Below are 15434 nucleotides of genomic sequence, written 5' to 3' on the forward strand. Positions count from 1 at the left end.
TCTGCAGCTTGTTACATGAGGGCACTCATGAATCCCATTCGTGATGGCTGCAGGTGAGATTTACAATTTCCCCCAAATTTCACATTAGCTTGGCAAAATCTATGTCCAAGAAGTGAAACAAATACACATACACTGAACATTCCTCCATAGTCAAAGGGCAGCTTCTTAACTTGTCATCAAAACCCATCCACCAGAAAACCGCCCCCTTTCCTTCAGGACCACCTTTGGTGGGGCAATTTGGCGAGACTACAGAGAAGAAAGAGGAGCTGGCAGGAGGTGGCCACCAGAGCAGTCCCAGAATCTTGACAAAAATGCTTAGTAAAGCCAGGAACATTATGCCAAGATTCTTAGTTTCCTGGGAGACAGAAATTGAGAGGATCAAGAGTTAAGGCCAGCTTGGGCAAAAAGTTCTGGAGATGCACATCTCAACCAATCAAAAGCTGGATTACAGTAGTGCATGCATGTGGTTGCTTGTTTTCTTTCTTTCTTTTTTTTTTTTGGTCAGATCATGGGGCCTGAACTCTGGGCCTGAGCGCTGTCCCTCAGCTCTTCAGCTCAAGGCGAGCGCTCTACCACTTGAGCCACAGCGCCACTTCCGGCTTTTTTCTTTTTGCTTATGTGGTGCTAAGGAATCAAACCCAGGGCCTCATGCATGCAAGGCAAGTGCTCTACCACTGAGCCACCTTCCCAGCACTGGTTGCTTGTTTTCTAGAGAACCTTAGCATCAAAACCAGACAAAGACAAACTTCAGACCAAAATCTCTTACATATCCCAGGTACAGTGAGTTATATAAATAGGAAGATCAAGCTGGGCACCGGTGGCTCATGCCTGAATCCTAGCTACTCAGGAGGCTGAGATCTGAGGATCGCAGTTCAAAGCCAGCCCGGGCAGGATTGGTTTTGATAAACCAATCAAAAACCGGAAGTGGCGCTGTGGCAGAAGTGGTAGAGCGCTCACCTTGAGCTGAAGAGCACAGGGACAGACCCCAAGCCCAGAGTTCAAACTCCATGACCGACCTAAATAAATAAATAAATAGGAAGATCATGGTCCAAGCCAAAAGCAAAACCCTATGTCAAAATAAAAAACCAAGCACAGTGGCTTAAGCTTGTAATCCTAGCTACTTAAGGGACCGAGATGGGAGCTGTCAGTCACAGCAGCACAGATAAGCACGTGTAGTCTCAGTTCAGACTAGACCAATCATAAAGTGAGACCCCCCACCTCAAAATTAACCAACACCAAAAAGGTCTGGAGACATGGCCCAAGTGACAGTATATACTTAACAAGTGTGAGGTGATAAATTCAACCTCTCGTACCATAAATAAATAATCTTACAAAAGATGTTTATGGTTATTTTAAAAAGTCAGGAGTCCAGCGCTAGTGGTCCATGCCTATAATCCAAGCTACTCAAGAGGAGGAGATTGAGGATCATGGTTCAAAGCCAGCTCCAGCAGGAAAGTGTATGAGACCCATTGCCAATTAACCACCAGAAAACTGGAAGTGGCTCCATAGCTCAAGTGGTAGAGCGCTACCCTGATTCTCCTAAAGAGAACTACTGGCCTTTCACGAATTCACTGATTGACTATGACGGCTATTGACATTTCCCAAGCCCTTACCCAGTCAATGCCAGCTTGGAGACATAATGTGTTTTAATTAGTGAAATTTAATTTAATTCTGATCCTGGTTTATTATGAAGAAGGCAAGGGCAGGGTGGGAACACATCCTAGGGAAAGAAGATACATGGAATCTTTTATACAGGAGAAAGAGGGACAAAAGGGCCCGAGGCTGAGACTTGCTCACAGCCTGTGGTAACTGCTCAACGGAGTCAGAAAGCTGAGGTGAACCTGTCATACCCACTCTGAGTCTTAGAGAGAACTGAGTCTCAGAGCTCCTAGAGGTGTCGGCCGCTGCCGCCCATGATGTCATGGAAACTGCTTTGTGGCTGGCTTCTAACCATGGCAGCCCGCGCTCAGAGGTAGGGAGGCAGCAAAAAACATGGAAGAGTTGTTATTACAGGGGCTGGAGTTGACAAGTAGCAGAGCAAGGGTGGTGGGAAGATGTCTCACCCAGGAAGCCCACTGGGCTACAAACACCAGTGGGCCAGGATGGATGGGAGACTGCCTCTCACCCAGTCCACACGGGACAGGGGACTGGAGGGGGTGAAGGAAGAACACAGGCGGGAAGAAAAGGCAGGGTCCCCCATGTCAACACAGTTCCCATCCCTCCCCGAAACCCTGGAAAGTGCAGGCATCTACTGACTGGAGCGAAAAAAAAGTCTTTATTGGTTGATCTCAGAGGGAAGGCACAGTTGACAATGACGCTTCCAGACACCACCAGTTCCACGGTCACTTTTTCCGGGGCCAGTTTCCTCCAAGATGGCTGTACTGAGCGTCATCGCGGCCTCGGAGGGGCTGCAAGGAGGCGAGGAGGGGGACGGTGAGGCTGGGCTGAGCTCTCACCAGCCGAGCCCACAGCTGAGAGGTTGTACCTGACATGCGCAGACAACCAGGGATGCCCCTCCATCCATGGGCATAACGCCCACCATCAGCCTCTTCATCCCTGCTCATCCCCCCTCCTAGTTCTGGCCTCCTTCCCTTCGGGGCTCACCTGGTACAAATGGTCATTCCTCAACAGAGCTTGAGTGTCGGCAGCTGGAAGAACTGGGGAGACAGAATGGTTAGGAACCGGGTGGATGGGCCTTGAAGACCCATGAACACACCTGGCCATGGCCCCCGAAGTCTGCATGGCTTAGACAGTACACAAACCTGAGGACATTGTAAGAGGACTCCTCATCACCATCCCCATTCTTCGGTTGGAGCATAGTACACACACACACACACACACACACACACACACACAGCCCTTCCACTCACCCCCAGAGACCCTTCCAGTCTCATGTCCTGAAAAGCAGTAGACTCCCAAAGCAAGGAGCAGCGTGGCAATGATGTCGGTGATGACGATGCCGGCCACGGTGGCCGAGTCCACCTCCACACAGCTCTGACACACTGTGGAGGGAAGGGGAGAGGGCACATGAGAGCTTAGAAGATGGGGAACCATCTCTGCCTCCTGGGGAGGGCCTTGTCGTCTCTCAAGCCAAGACTCAAACTTCAGGCAGAGCTTGATGGTCTTGTGTTTCCCACCTGGGTCCCTTTATCCCAAAGAACCCCTGAAGTGATCCTAAACTAAGCAGTGGCCCAAATCTCTCTCCCTACCAAGTCCCAAGTGACAAGGCTCCTCCAGCTCTGCCTTGCTTAGTAAGGCCCTCCTAAGCCCTCCACCCCCAAATCTAGCTCGGATCATTGCAAGAGTGACCCCAGTTTGTTTAAAGGATGAATTGATTCACCACAGGCTCCTTCTAGCCAGATTGTTCTTCCACCCAGAGGCTCACCCACTCCACCCCAGTAAGCCAGGAGACACGTACTTCGGTAATATATTTGCACAGTAGAGACTTCCTGGGCCTGGTTATCTATCCCATTACACTTATACACTCCTCTTGGATCCAAGACACGTTTGCCCAAGTCCAGGGTTTTATTGCTTGATAATGGTGCTCCCACTGTTCCCTTTAGCCTCACGATGCTGGTATTGCACCTCAAAAATACTTTGTCCTCAAGTTCCTCCACAGGTATCTTAAAGGGGCTCACTAAGAAGAAAAAAAAATAAACAACAACAACAAGAAAACAACAACCACAATCTGAGACAGCTCTTTGGTCTGTCCTAGACCCCTAACTCTGCTGAAGATCACCCTGAAGGATCATTTAATAGTCTATAGTCATTTTGATTTCCAGTAAGAAATGAAGGTAGGACCCAAGTCCTTGCTGGAATAGGTCAGAGTCAAGTGCCTGGTTTGGACATCCCAGACCTGCCCTCCTAGTCCATGGAGTGCCTTGGACGCTGAAGATAGCGTTAGGCAGTCCCTCGCATGGGACCTCAGGCTCCAGCCCTTTCCTCCACCCACCTGGAGAAGCCTTACTAACCTTGAGGGAGGAAGGCAGTCAGGATCAGGCCAGCCAAGATCTTCCTACATTCCATCTTCCAATGGAATTCATCCAGCAAACAGTGCCGGATCACAGAACCACCAGCCAGGGTGAGAGCCCTCCCCTCCTCCGCCAAGTGACTCATGGGTATGCAAAAAAAAAAAAAAAAAGGAAGAAGAGGGGAGGAGGTCAAATATGTCCGCATCTCTGCTTCTCTGCCTTTGATGCTGGGGGGGGGGGGGGGGGCGCTGTTGAAACCAAAGAAGGCTAGAGGCAGAGTCGAAAGGAAGCAGGTGCAAATTTCTCTTTCTAGATCACCAAGTTTGGGGATGGGGCAGAAGATAGCACAGAGCATAGAGAGAAGGTTGTCTGGACTTTTAGAAGTAAAGGAAATTCAGAATGGCCTTCCCTGAGTCACTGATGAAAAACAAGAACTTCGGAGTCCCTGTTGATCACACAACTACATTGACTTATCACCTACCAAATGCCCCTAGACAAGAACTAGACAACCAGTCATACAAGGCATATGGGAGAGGCTCTGCCTGCTCCTGGTCTCGCTCAGGACCCTTCAGAGGATAGCTTGGGACACCAGACCAAGGGACTTCCAGCCAGCAAGTTGTACTCCAGAGCCCTCCCAACCCCCATTTCCAGGGAGAAATTCAAGTCCTGGTTCTGATACTTAATACCCAATGGCCAACCATGGAATTTTTCAGTTTCATTCCATCGGTGTCATCAAAGATTTTTTTTAAGCATTTGCTGATCAAAACACATATACTCACAAATTGATCTGTCGAATAGTAACCCCTTTGTATAACTACTTGCAGATAGTAAATATATTATTTATTTATTTACTTAAAAGCAGTTGCGACATCCATCATGCCCACTATGAGGTACTTATTAATAATGATATAATTAACTCAGCGGCAGAATTGGGCCTACCCAGGAAACAATGGGCTTTTTCCCACCCATGGCCTATGGAGATCTAAAACTCTCCACAGTCGGACTGTCTAGCTGGGGACAGAGCCTCGTCTGTCTCACTCATTACTCTATTTTGGGCCAGGGAGATCATGAGAGCTCTGTGAATTTTTGTTGATTCACAAGTGACTGGGAGGAGGAGTTGGGGAGCCTGGAAACGCAATTCAGACCCCGGCCCTGGAAAAGTGCAGGTGACAAAAATTCCTGAATGAAGCCTCAGACTAAGATGCTCCTCCATTCAGAACTCCAGCTCCAAGCACCCTAAAGTTGGGAGTAAATGGATTCATTCTAGCACCAAAGGACAACTTGAAACCGGACATTCATCTCATTTGTGGAGAAAGGGGCTCAAGATTATCCCCCAATCCAGCATGTGAAATGCTTCTCAGGGGAAACTGAGTCTTTGGGTGGGAAGACAGCTCGGTCTTCCTCTCACTCCCCACCACCACTACCCTCAACTCCCTAACGGAAAAGCAAAGGACACGTGCACCTGCAGCCTTGCTGAGGCCACGGCTGCCCACACTGGAAGCTGAGGGTGGAGGTGCCGGGTTCATGCCTTCTGCAGAAAAGAGCTGGGCGGAGCTAGGCTAGCTGCTACACAGGCTGGCTGGCAACTAAGAGCTGCTTCACACTTCTGTGGGGGAAGGACAGAGACGGAGACTGCCATGGAGCAGGGGAAATGTCTGCCTGGCCTTGTCCTGGCTCTCATTCTTCTCCAAGGTAAGGGCCAGACAGGGGTTTTGGCAGGGGGAGGAAAGGCTCATGGGAAGAGGCCATTGCCAGGGAGACAGAGATAGTAAGCCAACCTTCATCTGTCACATTCGAATTCAAAGAAGGAAAGGCAAAAAGTGAACCCCCTTAATATTCCTGGTTAGAAAAGGAAAGCATGTTGACAGGGACAAAACACAGGAGGCAATCAGTTAGAATCTGCTGCTGCTGATGTCGCCGCCATCTTAGAGTTTAAAAAAAAAATCCAGGCAAAGAAACTGAGAAGAAATACTATGCATTCTCTTATTTAGAGCTGGGACTAGAGTGTTCCCATGAAAACTGACTCAAGTAATTGTTCAGTTGTTCGGGTAGTCAGCAAGTGTGCATGAGATCCTAATGTGAAAGAGTCCAGAAGGAAAAGGAAAAATGAAGAGAAAGCTTCTGTTCTAGAGATGGGTTCTAATGGTGCCATATTGAGTGTAAGGTAGAGCACAGGCGCCTGTTTGAAATATCCAACAGGAAGCAAATGAACGAGCTTGAGACCTGAGGACTAGACACAGTAAGAGAAGCCAAAAATCATGGAAAATCTCTTGAAATCACAAGAGTACTATGCGATGTGTGAGGAAGAGGGGCTGAGGGTGGAACTGTGAGGCCTGTTTTGAGGGGCTTAATCTCCAAATAAACGATCAAAGAATCAAATGAATGCAACATGCTGGAAAGCAAGGAAGTAGAGAATGTCTAGAAGAGGAGAATCTCCAAGGCTAGAGTCCACAGGCATAAGAATATATTGAAATCTCCTAGCTACTTAGGAGGCTGAGAGCTGAGGATCACAGTTCAAAGCCAGCCCAGGCAGGAAAGTCCATAAGACTCTCATCTCCATGGACCAGAAGTGGCACTATGGCTCAAGTGGTAGAGTGCTAGCTTTGAGCTGAATTGCTGAGGGGTAGTGCCTAGGCCCAGAGTTCAAACCCCACAACTGACAAAAAAATATATATATTGAAATCTTTGGGGTTTTTTTTGTTGTTGTTTTTGTTTTTGGGTCCGGTCATGGGCCTGGGCGCTGTCCCTCAGCTCTTCAGCTCAAGGTTAGCGCTCTACCACTTGAGCCACAGCGCCATTTCCGGCTTTTTTTTTTCTTTTTGCTTATGTGGTGCTGAGGAATTGAACCCAGGGCCTTATGCATGCAAGGCAAACACTCTACCACTGAGCCACCTTCCAAGCCCCCATATTGAAATCTTAAGTTGGTTGAATTTGGCAAAATAAAGGTCACAGTGATTTACAGCAGTAAGGAGGAAGCCAAATGGATGGGCAGGTAGTGAAGTGGAACAAGAGTAGACTACTGTTGAAAGAAGTTTAGAGAAGACAGACAAGAAGGAGTGGTAAGGAAAAGGTGGAAGTGGAGTTTAAAAAGAAATATTGTTGTGGATGAGAGAAACTTGAGCACTGTTTTGGCTAAAGGAGAAGATGGCGAGCAGAGGTCGGTATAGAGCAGCTTTTTGGAAGCAACTTGGAAGCTTTTTGAAACTAACAGAAAAGGGAGTAGAGGTGGTTTTGGCCACAGGTAGGCTTGTAAACAGAAAGGGAACTGAAGGGGCCATCACAGCAACTGTGTACTCCAAAAGCCAGGTGGGAAGCTGTGACACCTGCCGAGGCAGCTGGGTGATGGCAGAGTGGGAGACTTGAAGAAGACTGTCAGTGTGGAGTTACTTCCCAGAGGAAAAAGAAGGAGAAAGAACTGGCTAAAAGCGACCCATAGTGGAGGGCAGTGTGAGAGTCCTGGATGCAATGGAAACAGGCTGGGTTGAACAATAGAAAACCCACGCTCCAGATCCAGCTGTCGGTAATCAATCAATGCCTCTGCCTGCTGAACTCAGTTCTCACCGCAGATATTTGACTTCATTAATCACAAAGGGACTCCCACCACTCAGTAAATTCTGTGTGTGTGTGTGTGTGTGTGTGTGTGTGTGTGTGTGTGTGTGTGTGTGTGTGTGCACAGTTCTACTTCCAGCTTTTGGGCGGTTCATTGAAGATGAACTTGAGCTGGCTTTGAACCTCAATCCTCAGATCTCAGCCTTCGGCTTAGCTAGGATTACAGTTATAAGCCACCAGTGCCCAGCTCCACTCATGAAATTCTAAGGGTAAAAATCCTACCCAGGAAGTCCAGGACAAAAATCAAATGAATTCTTTATTATCACCCTAAAGTCAATTTGGTGATTTAAGCTACATCCAGGAAACCAGATATACAGATATTCTCATTCTGGTGGGTTTGGAACCCGCTAGATCTGGACCTCAAGTACCCACGAGAATTTCTCCAGACATAGGAACAATTCCGTACCCAGCTGATCCTCCACCTATTCTGTCTCCACAGGTTCCGTGGCCCAGTCAGAACAAGGTAGGAGAAATGGCTTCTTCCTATTCTCGTACTCAGAGAGAATCCATGAAAACATGGCTTCCTACCACAGTAGTTGCACGGAGGGAACAGTCTGGAAAAGCTGAGATGGCAGGAGTCAGACTGCTGTTATCTCCATCACAACCAAACCAGTGCTTTGCTGACTTGCTCTGGGCAGCTCTCTACAGCTAAGCAATCAACTGTCTTGTCCTTGCAGTAGAAACCCTAGGAATGAGGCGGGTCTGGAGGTGTGATGGCTAATGAGGAGCACTGGGAGCATGTCAGTCATACCAACTCTTTTTTTTTTTTTTTTTTTTTTTGTGGCTGTGGGGGCTGTACTCTGGGCCTGGGCGCTGTCCCTCAGTTCTTCAGCTCAATGCTAGCGCCCTACCATTTGAGCCACTGTGCCACCTCCGGCTTTTTTCTGCTTATGTGGTGCTGAGGAATTGAACCCAGGGCCTCATGCATGCAAGGCAAGCACTCTGCCAGAGAGTCACCTTCCCAGCCCCAGTCACACCAACTCTTGCTTCCCCTGAACTACTTAAATTCTAGCATGATGTTAGAATGTGATTTGTGTGCACATTAAAGTCAGAGAAACACCAGACTCAGGTTACCTTGAGGTGGGGAGAATTTCAGAGATGAGATCCTTAATGAATGGGCTCTGGTGAGCCACCTGCTTATGCCTGTAATCCAAATCAGGAGGGTGAGGTCTGAGGATCATGGTTCCAAGATAGACCTGTGAGACTCTTTTTTGTTGTGGTGGTGGTGGTGGGCTTGAACTCTGGGCCTGAGCGCTGTCCCTCAGCTCTTCAGCTCAAGGTGAGCACTCTACCATTTGAGCCACAGCACCACTTCCAGTCTTCTGAGTGGTTTATTGGAGATACTAGTTTCACAGACTTCCTTGCCTGGACTGGCTTTGAACCATGATCCTCAGATCTCAGCCTCCTGAGTAGCTAGGATTACAGGTGTGAGCCACGGGCACCCAGCTCCTGTGAGACTCTTATCTCCAATTCACCTGCAAAAAACCAGAGGCCATTTGAATACACAGAGGTGTGGTTCAAGTGGTAGAGCACTAGCCTTGAATGAAAAAGCCAGGCAGGGGTGTAAGCCCTTGAGTTAAAGCTTCAGTATCAGTGTGTGTGTGTGCGCGCATACAGGATCCTTAATGAAACCACTTCTTTTCCCTTTTCAGGAAACAATTTGATAAGAGTGGATGACCATCGAGAAGATGGTTCAGTACTTCTCACTTGTGGCTTGAAAGACAAAAATATCCAATGGTTCAAAGATGGGAAGATAATAAGTAACTCCAGTAAAAGTACATGGAATCTGGGGAGTGTTATCAATGATCCTCGAGGAATTTATTACTGCCAAAGCCCAAAGAACAGGTCAAAGCCACTGCACATATACTATCGAAGTATGTGATCCCTTTGGTTGTTTGTTTGTTGTGAAATTAAGCAAACTTACTATTCAACTTACTATTCTGGTGTATTTATTGTCTAGGATGAAGGGAGGAATTGATGCTAAGAAATGATGTAGAGTAGTAGCCAATTCTCTCTGTCTCTGTCTCTGTCTCTGTCTCTGTCTCTGTCTCTGTCTCTCTCTCTCTCTCTCTCCCCTCTCTCCCTCCTTCCCCCCTCTCTCAGTTTTAAAATATGAGACAGTTCTTCCAACTGCTGGGAAAAGCGTAACTAGTCCTGTAGAACATGGTTGACTTTTGGGTGGGCCCCATAGATTGGAGCAACTCGGAAATTTCTGTGAACTGCACTGGGACATTGGGGAGATAAACAGCAGTGGAAAGAGAGCTGGCGATTGGGAGAGATGAGCAGGATCTGGTCCTTCAGTTCCACACAGTGTGTGTGATCGGCTGACATAGACTTCCCCAAGACTCATCTAGGAGGAGCACCAGGAAACATGTAGTCTTTGGAGCAGGGATTCTCCCTTGGAGAGAAATATTGTTGCCAGAAGATGCCCAGAAAGAGTCGGGCACCAATGGGCACCATATCTACAATCCAAGCTATTCAGGAGGCTGAGAGATCTGAGGATTGAAGTTCCAAGTCAGCGGGGATAGACAAATACAAAAGATTCTTACCTCCAAATAACTAGGGGGAACCCTGTAAGTGGGGTGTGGCTCCAATGGTAGAGTGCCAGCTCTAAGCAGAGAAAGCTAAGCAAGAGAGTGAAGTCTTGAGTTCAAGCCCCAGTACCAGCACACACACACACACACACACACACACACACACACACACACACACACACACACACACACACACACACACACACACACGATTCAGGATAAGAACTTTTAAGCCCCAAAGAAGGCTTGTCCTTCAGTGTGCCTTGTTTTTTACAGTGTGCCAGAACTGCATTGAGGTAAATGCCACCACCATCTCTGGTTTTATCTTTGCTGAAATCATCAGCATTTTCTTCCTTGCTGTTGGAGTCTACTTTATTGCTGGACAGGATGGAGTTCGTCAATCACGAGGTAAAAGAGGGCTAGTGTGGTAGTGCACATCTGTAATTCCAGATGCTCAAGAGGCTGGCACAGAGGACTTTTGAACCCGAGGCCAGCCTGGACAACTTATAAAACCCAGTTTTAAAAATAAAATTTGGGCTGGGAATGTAGCTCAGTAATGGAGTGCTTACCTAGTATGCATGAAACCCTGGGTTCTATTCCCTCAGTACCATATAAAGAGAAAGAGCCAGAAGTGGTGCTGCAGCTCAAGTGGTAGAGTACTAGCCTTGAGCAAAAGAAGCTCAAGGACAGCACCCACATTTGGAGTTCTGAGTTCAAGCCCCAGGACTGTCAAAAAATAAAGTAAAATTTAAAATTTAAAAGGGTTAGGATGAAGTCTTGAATAGTAGTGACCCTGGGTTCATCCCTCCTGCAAAAAAAAAAAAAAAAGCAGGGTAGAGGAATATGCTTCACTGAGAGATGGGTCCACCTTAGATGCTCTGCTTCCTATCAAAATAGACCCAAATAGGACAGAGTGAGTTGGCATGTGTTACCAACATGCAGAGTTGTCTGTCTCTGTCTTTGCAGAACAGGAAAGATACTCCATGTTACCAGAATGTTTACCTGCCTCAAGATCTAACTCGGTGTGATTTATCACCTATCTTTACAAACGTCCCCACCCTCTTTCACTCAACAGTATGCTTCTAAGAATAACCCACAGTGTTGTGTGGGGATGATTTATATACATTTAGATTCTATTGTATCACTTTAACTCAACCTATTATCCATTCTATCCTGCATATGTATATTTTGTCCTTTTTTGCAGCTTCAGACAAGCAGACTTTATTGCCAAATGACCAGCTCTACCAGGTAAGGAATAAGGAATGAAAAATAGATAATTACAATTAGTGAGGCTGGACCTCTGGGATTAAGAAGGTACTTGGAAGATAGTGTGCACATAAAGAACTGTTTACAACACATCCCAGGATTGGATAGTTGTCCCTTTGGGCTAAGAGGGTCTAATAAGAAGATGTAGAACATCAGGGCTGGGAATGTGGCTCAGTGGTAGAGTGCTTCCCTTGCATGCATGAGGCCCTGGGTTCAATTCCTCAGCACCACATAAGCAGAAAAAGCTGAAGTAGTGCTCAAGTGGTAGAGAGCTAGCCTTGAGCTGAAGAGCTGAGGGACAGCGCTCAGGCCCAGAGTTCAGGCCCCACGACCGGCCAAAAAAGAAAAGAAAAGAAAAAGAAAAGAAGATATACAACACTGACTATATGGAGCCTCCTTCTTTTGACCCTTAAGACCTTATAGCACCCATTCCAAGGAGTTGAATATAAAAAGCATTCAATAAATATAGATCAAGTTAATTAACAGAGAATGGAAAAAATGAGTTCGTGACCATGTTGTCCTCCTCAGCCCCTCAAGGATCGGGAAGAAGACCAATACAGCCACCTTCAAGGAAACCAACTGAAAAAGAAGTGAGCTAAGGACTCAGAATAGGTGGGTTCTTCTACACCAGCCTCAGAATCCTTGTGTTTCCTGCTTTCTCCACCCAACTACTACAAAGTCGTTTCTTCCTTTCCCAAGAAGCTACAAGGACTAGCCCCTGTTTGTGTGTTTGGGTGTGTGTGTGAGAGAGCGAGAGACAGAGACAGAGACTGAGACAGAGAATAATGATGATGATTGACTGATGTCTCTTTACTCCAATGACCAGAACCAGTACTGATTGCTTCCCTAAGAAAATATGGACACTATGTATCTGTAAATGTTAGAGTAGGACTTCAAGCCATAGAAACATTAAATACTAATCTTATTAGGGTTTCTCAGAATCTATGACATTAACACTTTGAGCTAGTGAATTCTTTGTGATTAGGGCTCTCCTGTGCATAGTAGAAGTTACAGCAGCATTCTTGACCTCTGTCCATCAAATATCAGTAATATCCCTCTTGTAACAGCAAAAATGTGTCCAGACATTTTACCATGTCCCCTCCAGAGCAAAATACCCTTAGTTAAGAACCACTGGCCCATATTAATTAACTTTTCAACCAATCAGAAATTGACTTATCATTGTATCAGAAACTTCAATCAGGATAAGTCTGAAAACATTTTTTTTTCTGACTAATCTATTTTTTTTGTATTGTTTTCTTTATTTCAGGTGTTGTCCCTTCTCTCCAGTTCTCAGCAACATATTTTGGAAGAACTTCTAGCAGAAAGATTTTCAGACCGGTATCTATACTTAAATATCACAGAGATTACAAATATAAAATATCAGAGCAGATTTGGATTTTTGTCAAAATAAAATGAAAGCTACAGCTTAATGGGTTTGCTCAGTAGTAGAGAAGTTGCAGCCCTGTATGAAGTTTATAAGGTATTCAAGTTCAAGAGCGCCACCCATTGGTACGAAGTGGTAAAAGAAAATTTAAAAGATCAAATGTCTCTTAACTTTTAATTTTCGTTGAGTTTTAGTGGGTCATAATTCTCATGGTTCAAATATTCAGTATAAGGGCTCCCTCGATATCTATCCACAGGCATCCAATTGTCTCTTTTAATATATATACCACACCAAGTTGTAGTTGTTTATATGTTGATAAAAGACATGCAAGCATTTTCTCTCGCATTTCCAATTCTTTTCCTGAAAAGTATGCTGCTTCCATTACTTCTGTGTATCTCAATACAAACTTGTAAGGCGCGTACTATTGACACAGTACAGATCAGAAAACTAAAATCCAGTCCAAAATATCACTCTGGCAGTAAGACCTGCACCAAACTTGAAGTTGTTACTACTGATGTGGGTACTGTTTCATAGATCGTCATACATCTGCGAGAAGTAATAGAAACAGGTCCAAAAGAACATAGCACAGCCAGGCGCCGGTGGCTCAAGCCTGCAATCCTAAACGCTAACTATTCAGGAAACTGACATGGGAGGATCACGGTTCGAAGCCAGCCTGGGCAGGAAAGTCCATAAGATTCTTCTCTCCAATGAAGCACCAGAACACCGGAAGTGGCGTCGTGGCTCAAGTGGTAGAGCGCCAGATCAGGGACAGCGCCCCAGCCCTGATGTCAAGCACCATGGTTAGCACCAAAAAAAAAAAAAAAAGTACAGGACAAGGGAGAAAATTAGAAAGCACTCCAGAGCAAGTGAACAGGGCTGGCGATCACAGAATTACACCTGGCCTCGATACACGCGGATCCAAATCCCACAAGGCCCACTTCGGGGAAACACCAAACACAGCCCGCAAGCCCAGCCCCGCCCCCTAGCCCAATAGCAAGCCTACTTCCGTCCACTTCCGGCCCGCCCCCCCAGCAGGCGCGTGCGCGGTGTCTCTGTTTTGCGTGCCCCGAGCGCCCCCGGAAGGCCGATACAGCCCACTTCCGGCTCCGAAGAGCGCTTCTGCTCGTCCTGACGCCGGGTGATGACGTCAGTTCCGGTTGCCGCTCTAAGTCGGAAGTGGGAACCCTTTGGCCCCTGAGACTGTGAGGTGTCGTCGCTGCCGGCCCTTTAGGCCCCGGTAAGAAAGGACGTAGTTTGAGGGGAGGGGGTCAGGGAGTCTGCAGTGGGAATTTTTCTTCTGGGCGAATGCCGGTCTCGGCCCCTCCAGATCCTTCTGTGCTTTCCTGACCCGGGACCCTCACCATGAACTTCGACCCCGTCTGCCTTGGAATCCCGAACAGTGCCCTAGCGGCTGGTGGCTCTCTGCACACGGCTCTCCCCCTCTTTGCAATGCTCCTGTCTTCGCGGTGTCTTTTGACTTCCCTTCCCTACAGCGTGCACCAGGCGGGTGGTCTCCCTCCTTCCTTCCCGCGAATCCCTTATGGAACCCGAAGGAATAAAATAGATTAAGTAGACGACAGAACGCCATGCCAAGGAGATAAAATTAAGCGCCAGTCGAAGTAATCAAACCAGTTGAGCGCATATGGCAGGATGTTGACATTTCTGAAGACACTAACTCCTGACACTGCTTCGTGTTTCCTTGGATATACTAGGATCACAGCTCAGGAAGAGTTTATATTTAATGGGTGTTCCTTTGGAGTTTTGTTTGTTTGCTCCCAGTGCAAGAATGCATTTAGTCTTGCTGTCACTGACAGGGATCCACAGGGGTGGTCATCTGAGGTGAAATGCAACTCAAGAAATAATGCTGTCTGCTTTTTCACTTGATGAGATCATTCTAATTTGCAGATAGATAGGTTCAAAGTATTTGTTGCTAGATTACTGTGATCTGAATGTATTATTAATTGGAACATATTACATATTTACAAGCATTTTAAAATCCTTTTTTTTTTTGAGAGGGGGGGCTGTCAGTCGTGGGCCCTGTACTCTGGGCCTGGGCACTGTCCCTCAGTTCTTCAGCTCAAGGCTAGCACTCTACTACTTGAGCCACAGCACCACTTCCAACTTTTTCTGCTTATATCGTGTTGAGAAATCGAACCCAGGGCTTCATGCATGCAAGGCAAGCACTCTACCACTGATATACCTTCCCAGCCTTTTAATTCCTATTTTTATCTGATGTATGTGTTTCCAAAATAGAAACTTTACAGAATATGATTTAATAGAACTTGATTTTTTTTCCCCCTTGGGCTGAGGTCAAACCCAGGGTCACATGCACACCTGGCAAATGCTTTACCACTGAGCTACACCTCCCAGTCCATAATATTTTAGTTTAGAAATCCAGTTTTACCAAGTGCTTTAAGTATTTCAGTTTAAAAGTTGTCAGGTCTGATGTTAAAAATGTTTGTGTGTTAGGCTAGGCACTGGTGGCTCACTCCTGTAATCCTAGCTACTCAGGAGGCTGAAATCTGAGGATTGTGGTTCAAAACCTACCCAGACAGGAAAGACTGTGAGGATGTGTGTGTGTGTGTGTGTGTGTGTGAGAGAGAGAGAGAGAGAGAGAGAGAGAGAGAGAGAGAGAGAGAGAGAGAGAGAGAGAGAGAGAGAGTGAGTCAT

At 46.6% G+C, this 15434-nt stretch overlaps 3 protein-coding genes across 3 annotated transcripts in view; 2 read left to right on the top strand and 1 right to left on the bottom strand.

Annotated features, from left to right (window-relative positions):
- Positions 1 to 2256: 2256 nt before the first annotated feature.
- LOC138810799 (T-cell surface glycoprotein CD3 delta chain-like) lies at positions 2257 to 4112 on the bottom strand. Its single transcript, XM_069998074.1, has 5 exons — positions 3972 to 4112; positions 3419 to 3637; positions 2871 to 3002; positions 2605 to 2657; positions 2257 to 2408 (listed from the first exon to the last, which is right to left on the bottom strand). Exons 1-5 carry the CDS (start codon positions 4024 to 4026, stop codon positions 2343 to 2345), a joined length of 525 nt encoding a protein of 174 aa, XP_069854175.1. The 5' UTR covers positions 4027 to 4112; the 3' UTR covers positions 2257 to 2342.
- Positions 4113 to 5546: 1434 nt separating this feature from the next.
- On the top strand, positions 5547 to 12810 carry LOC138810800 (T-cell surface glycoprotein CD3 gamma chain-like). Its single transcript, XM_069998075.1, has 7 exons — positions 5547 to 5663; positions 8020 to 8043; positions 9233 to 9454; positions 10391 to 10522; positions 11319 to 11362; positions 11909 to 11992; positions 12648 to 12810. Exons 1-6 carry the CDS (start codon positions 5609 to 5611, stop codon positions 11972 to 11974), a joined length of 543 nt encoding a protein of 180 aa, XP_069854176.1. The 5' UTR covers positions 5547 to 5608; the 3' UTR covers positions 11975 to 11992; positions 12648 to 12810.
- A 1110-nt stretch (positions 12811 to 13920) lies between these two features.
- LOC138810767 (ubiquitin conjugation factor E4 A) overlaps positions 13921 to 15434 on the top strand; it is a 38170-nt gene continuing 36656 nt past the window's right edge. The window contains exon 1 of the mRNA XM_069997972.1: positions 13921 to 14001. The gene's annotated coding sequence lies outside the window, so the exon portion shown is untranslated. The remainder of the gene's footprint in view (positions 14002 to 15434) is intronic.

This window comes from Dipodomys merriami, unplaced genomic scaffold (genome assembly GCF_024711535.1).
Source record: "Dipodomys merriami isolate MVZ:Mamm:240054 unplaced genomic scaffold, mDipMer1.0.p SCAF_509, whole genome shotgun sequence".
In the NCBI taxonomy this organism is placed as follows: domain Eukaryota; kingdom Metazoa; phylum Chordata; class Mammalia; order Rodentia; family Heteromyidae; genus Dipodomys; species Dipodomys merriami.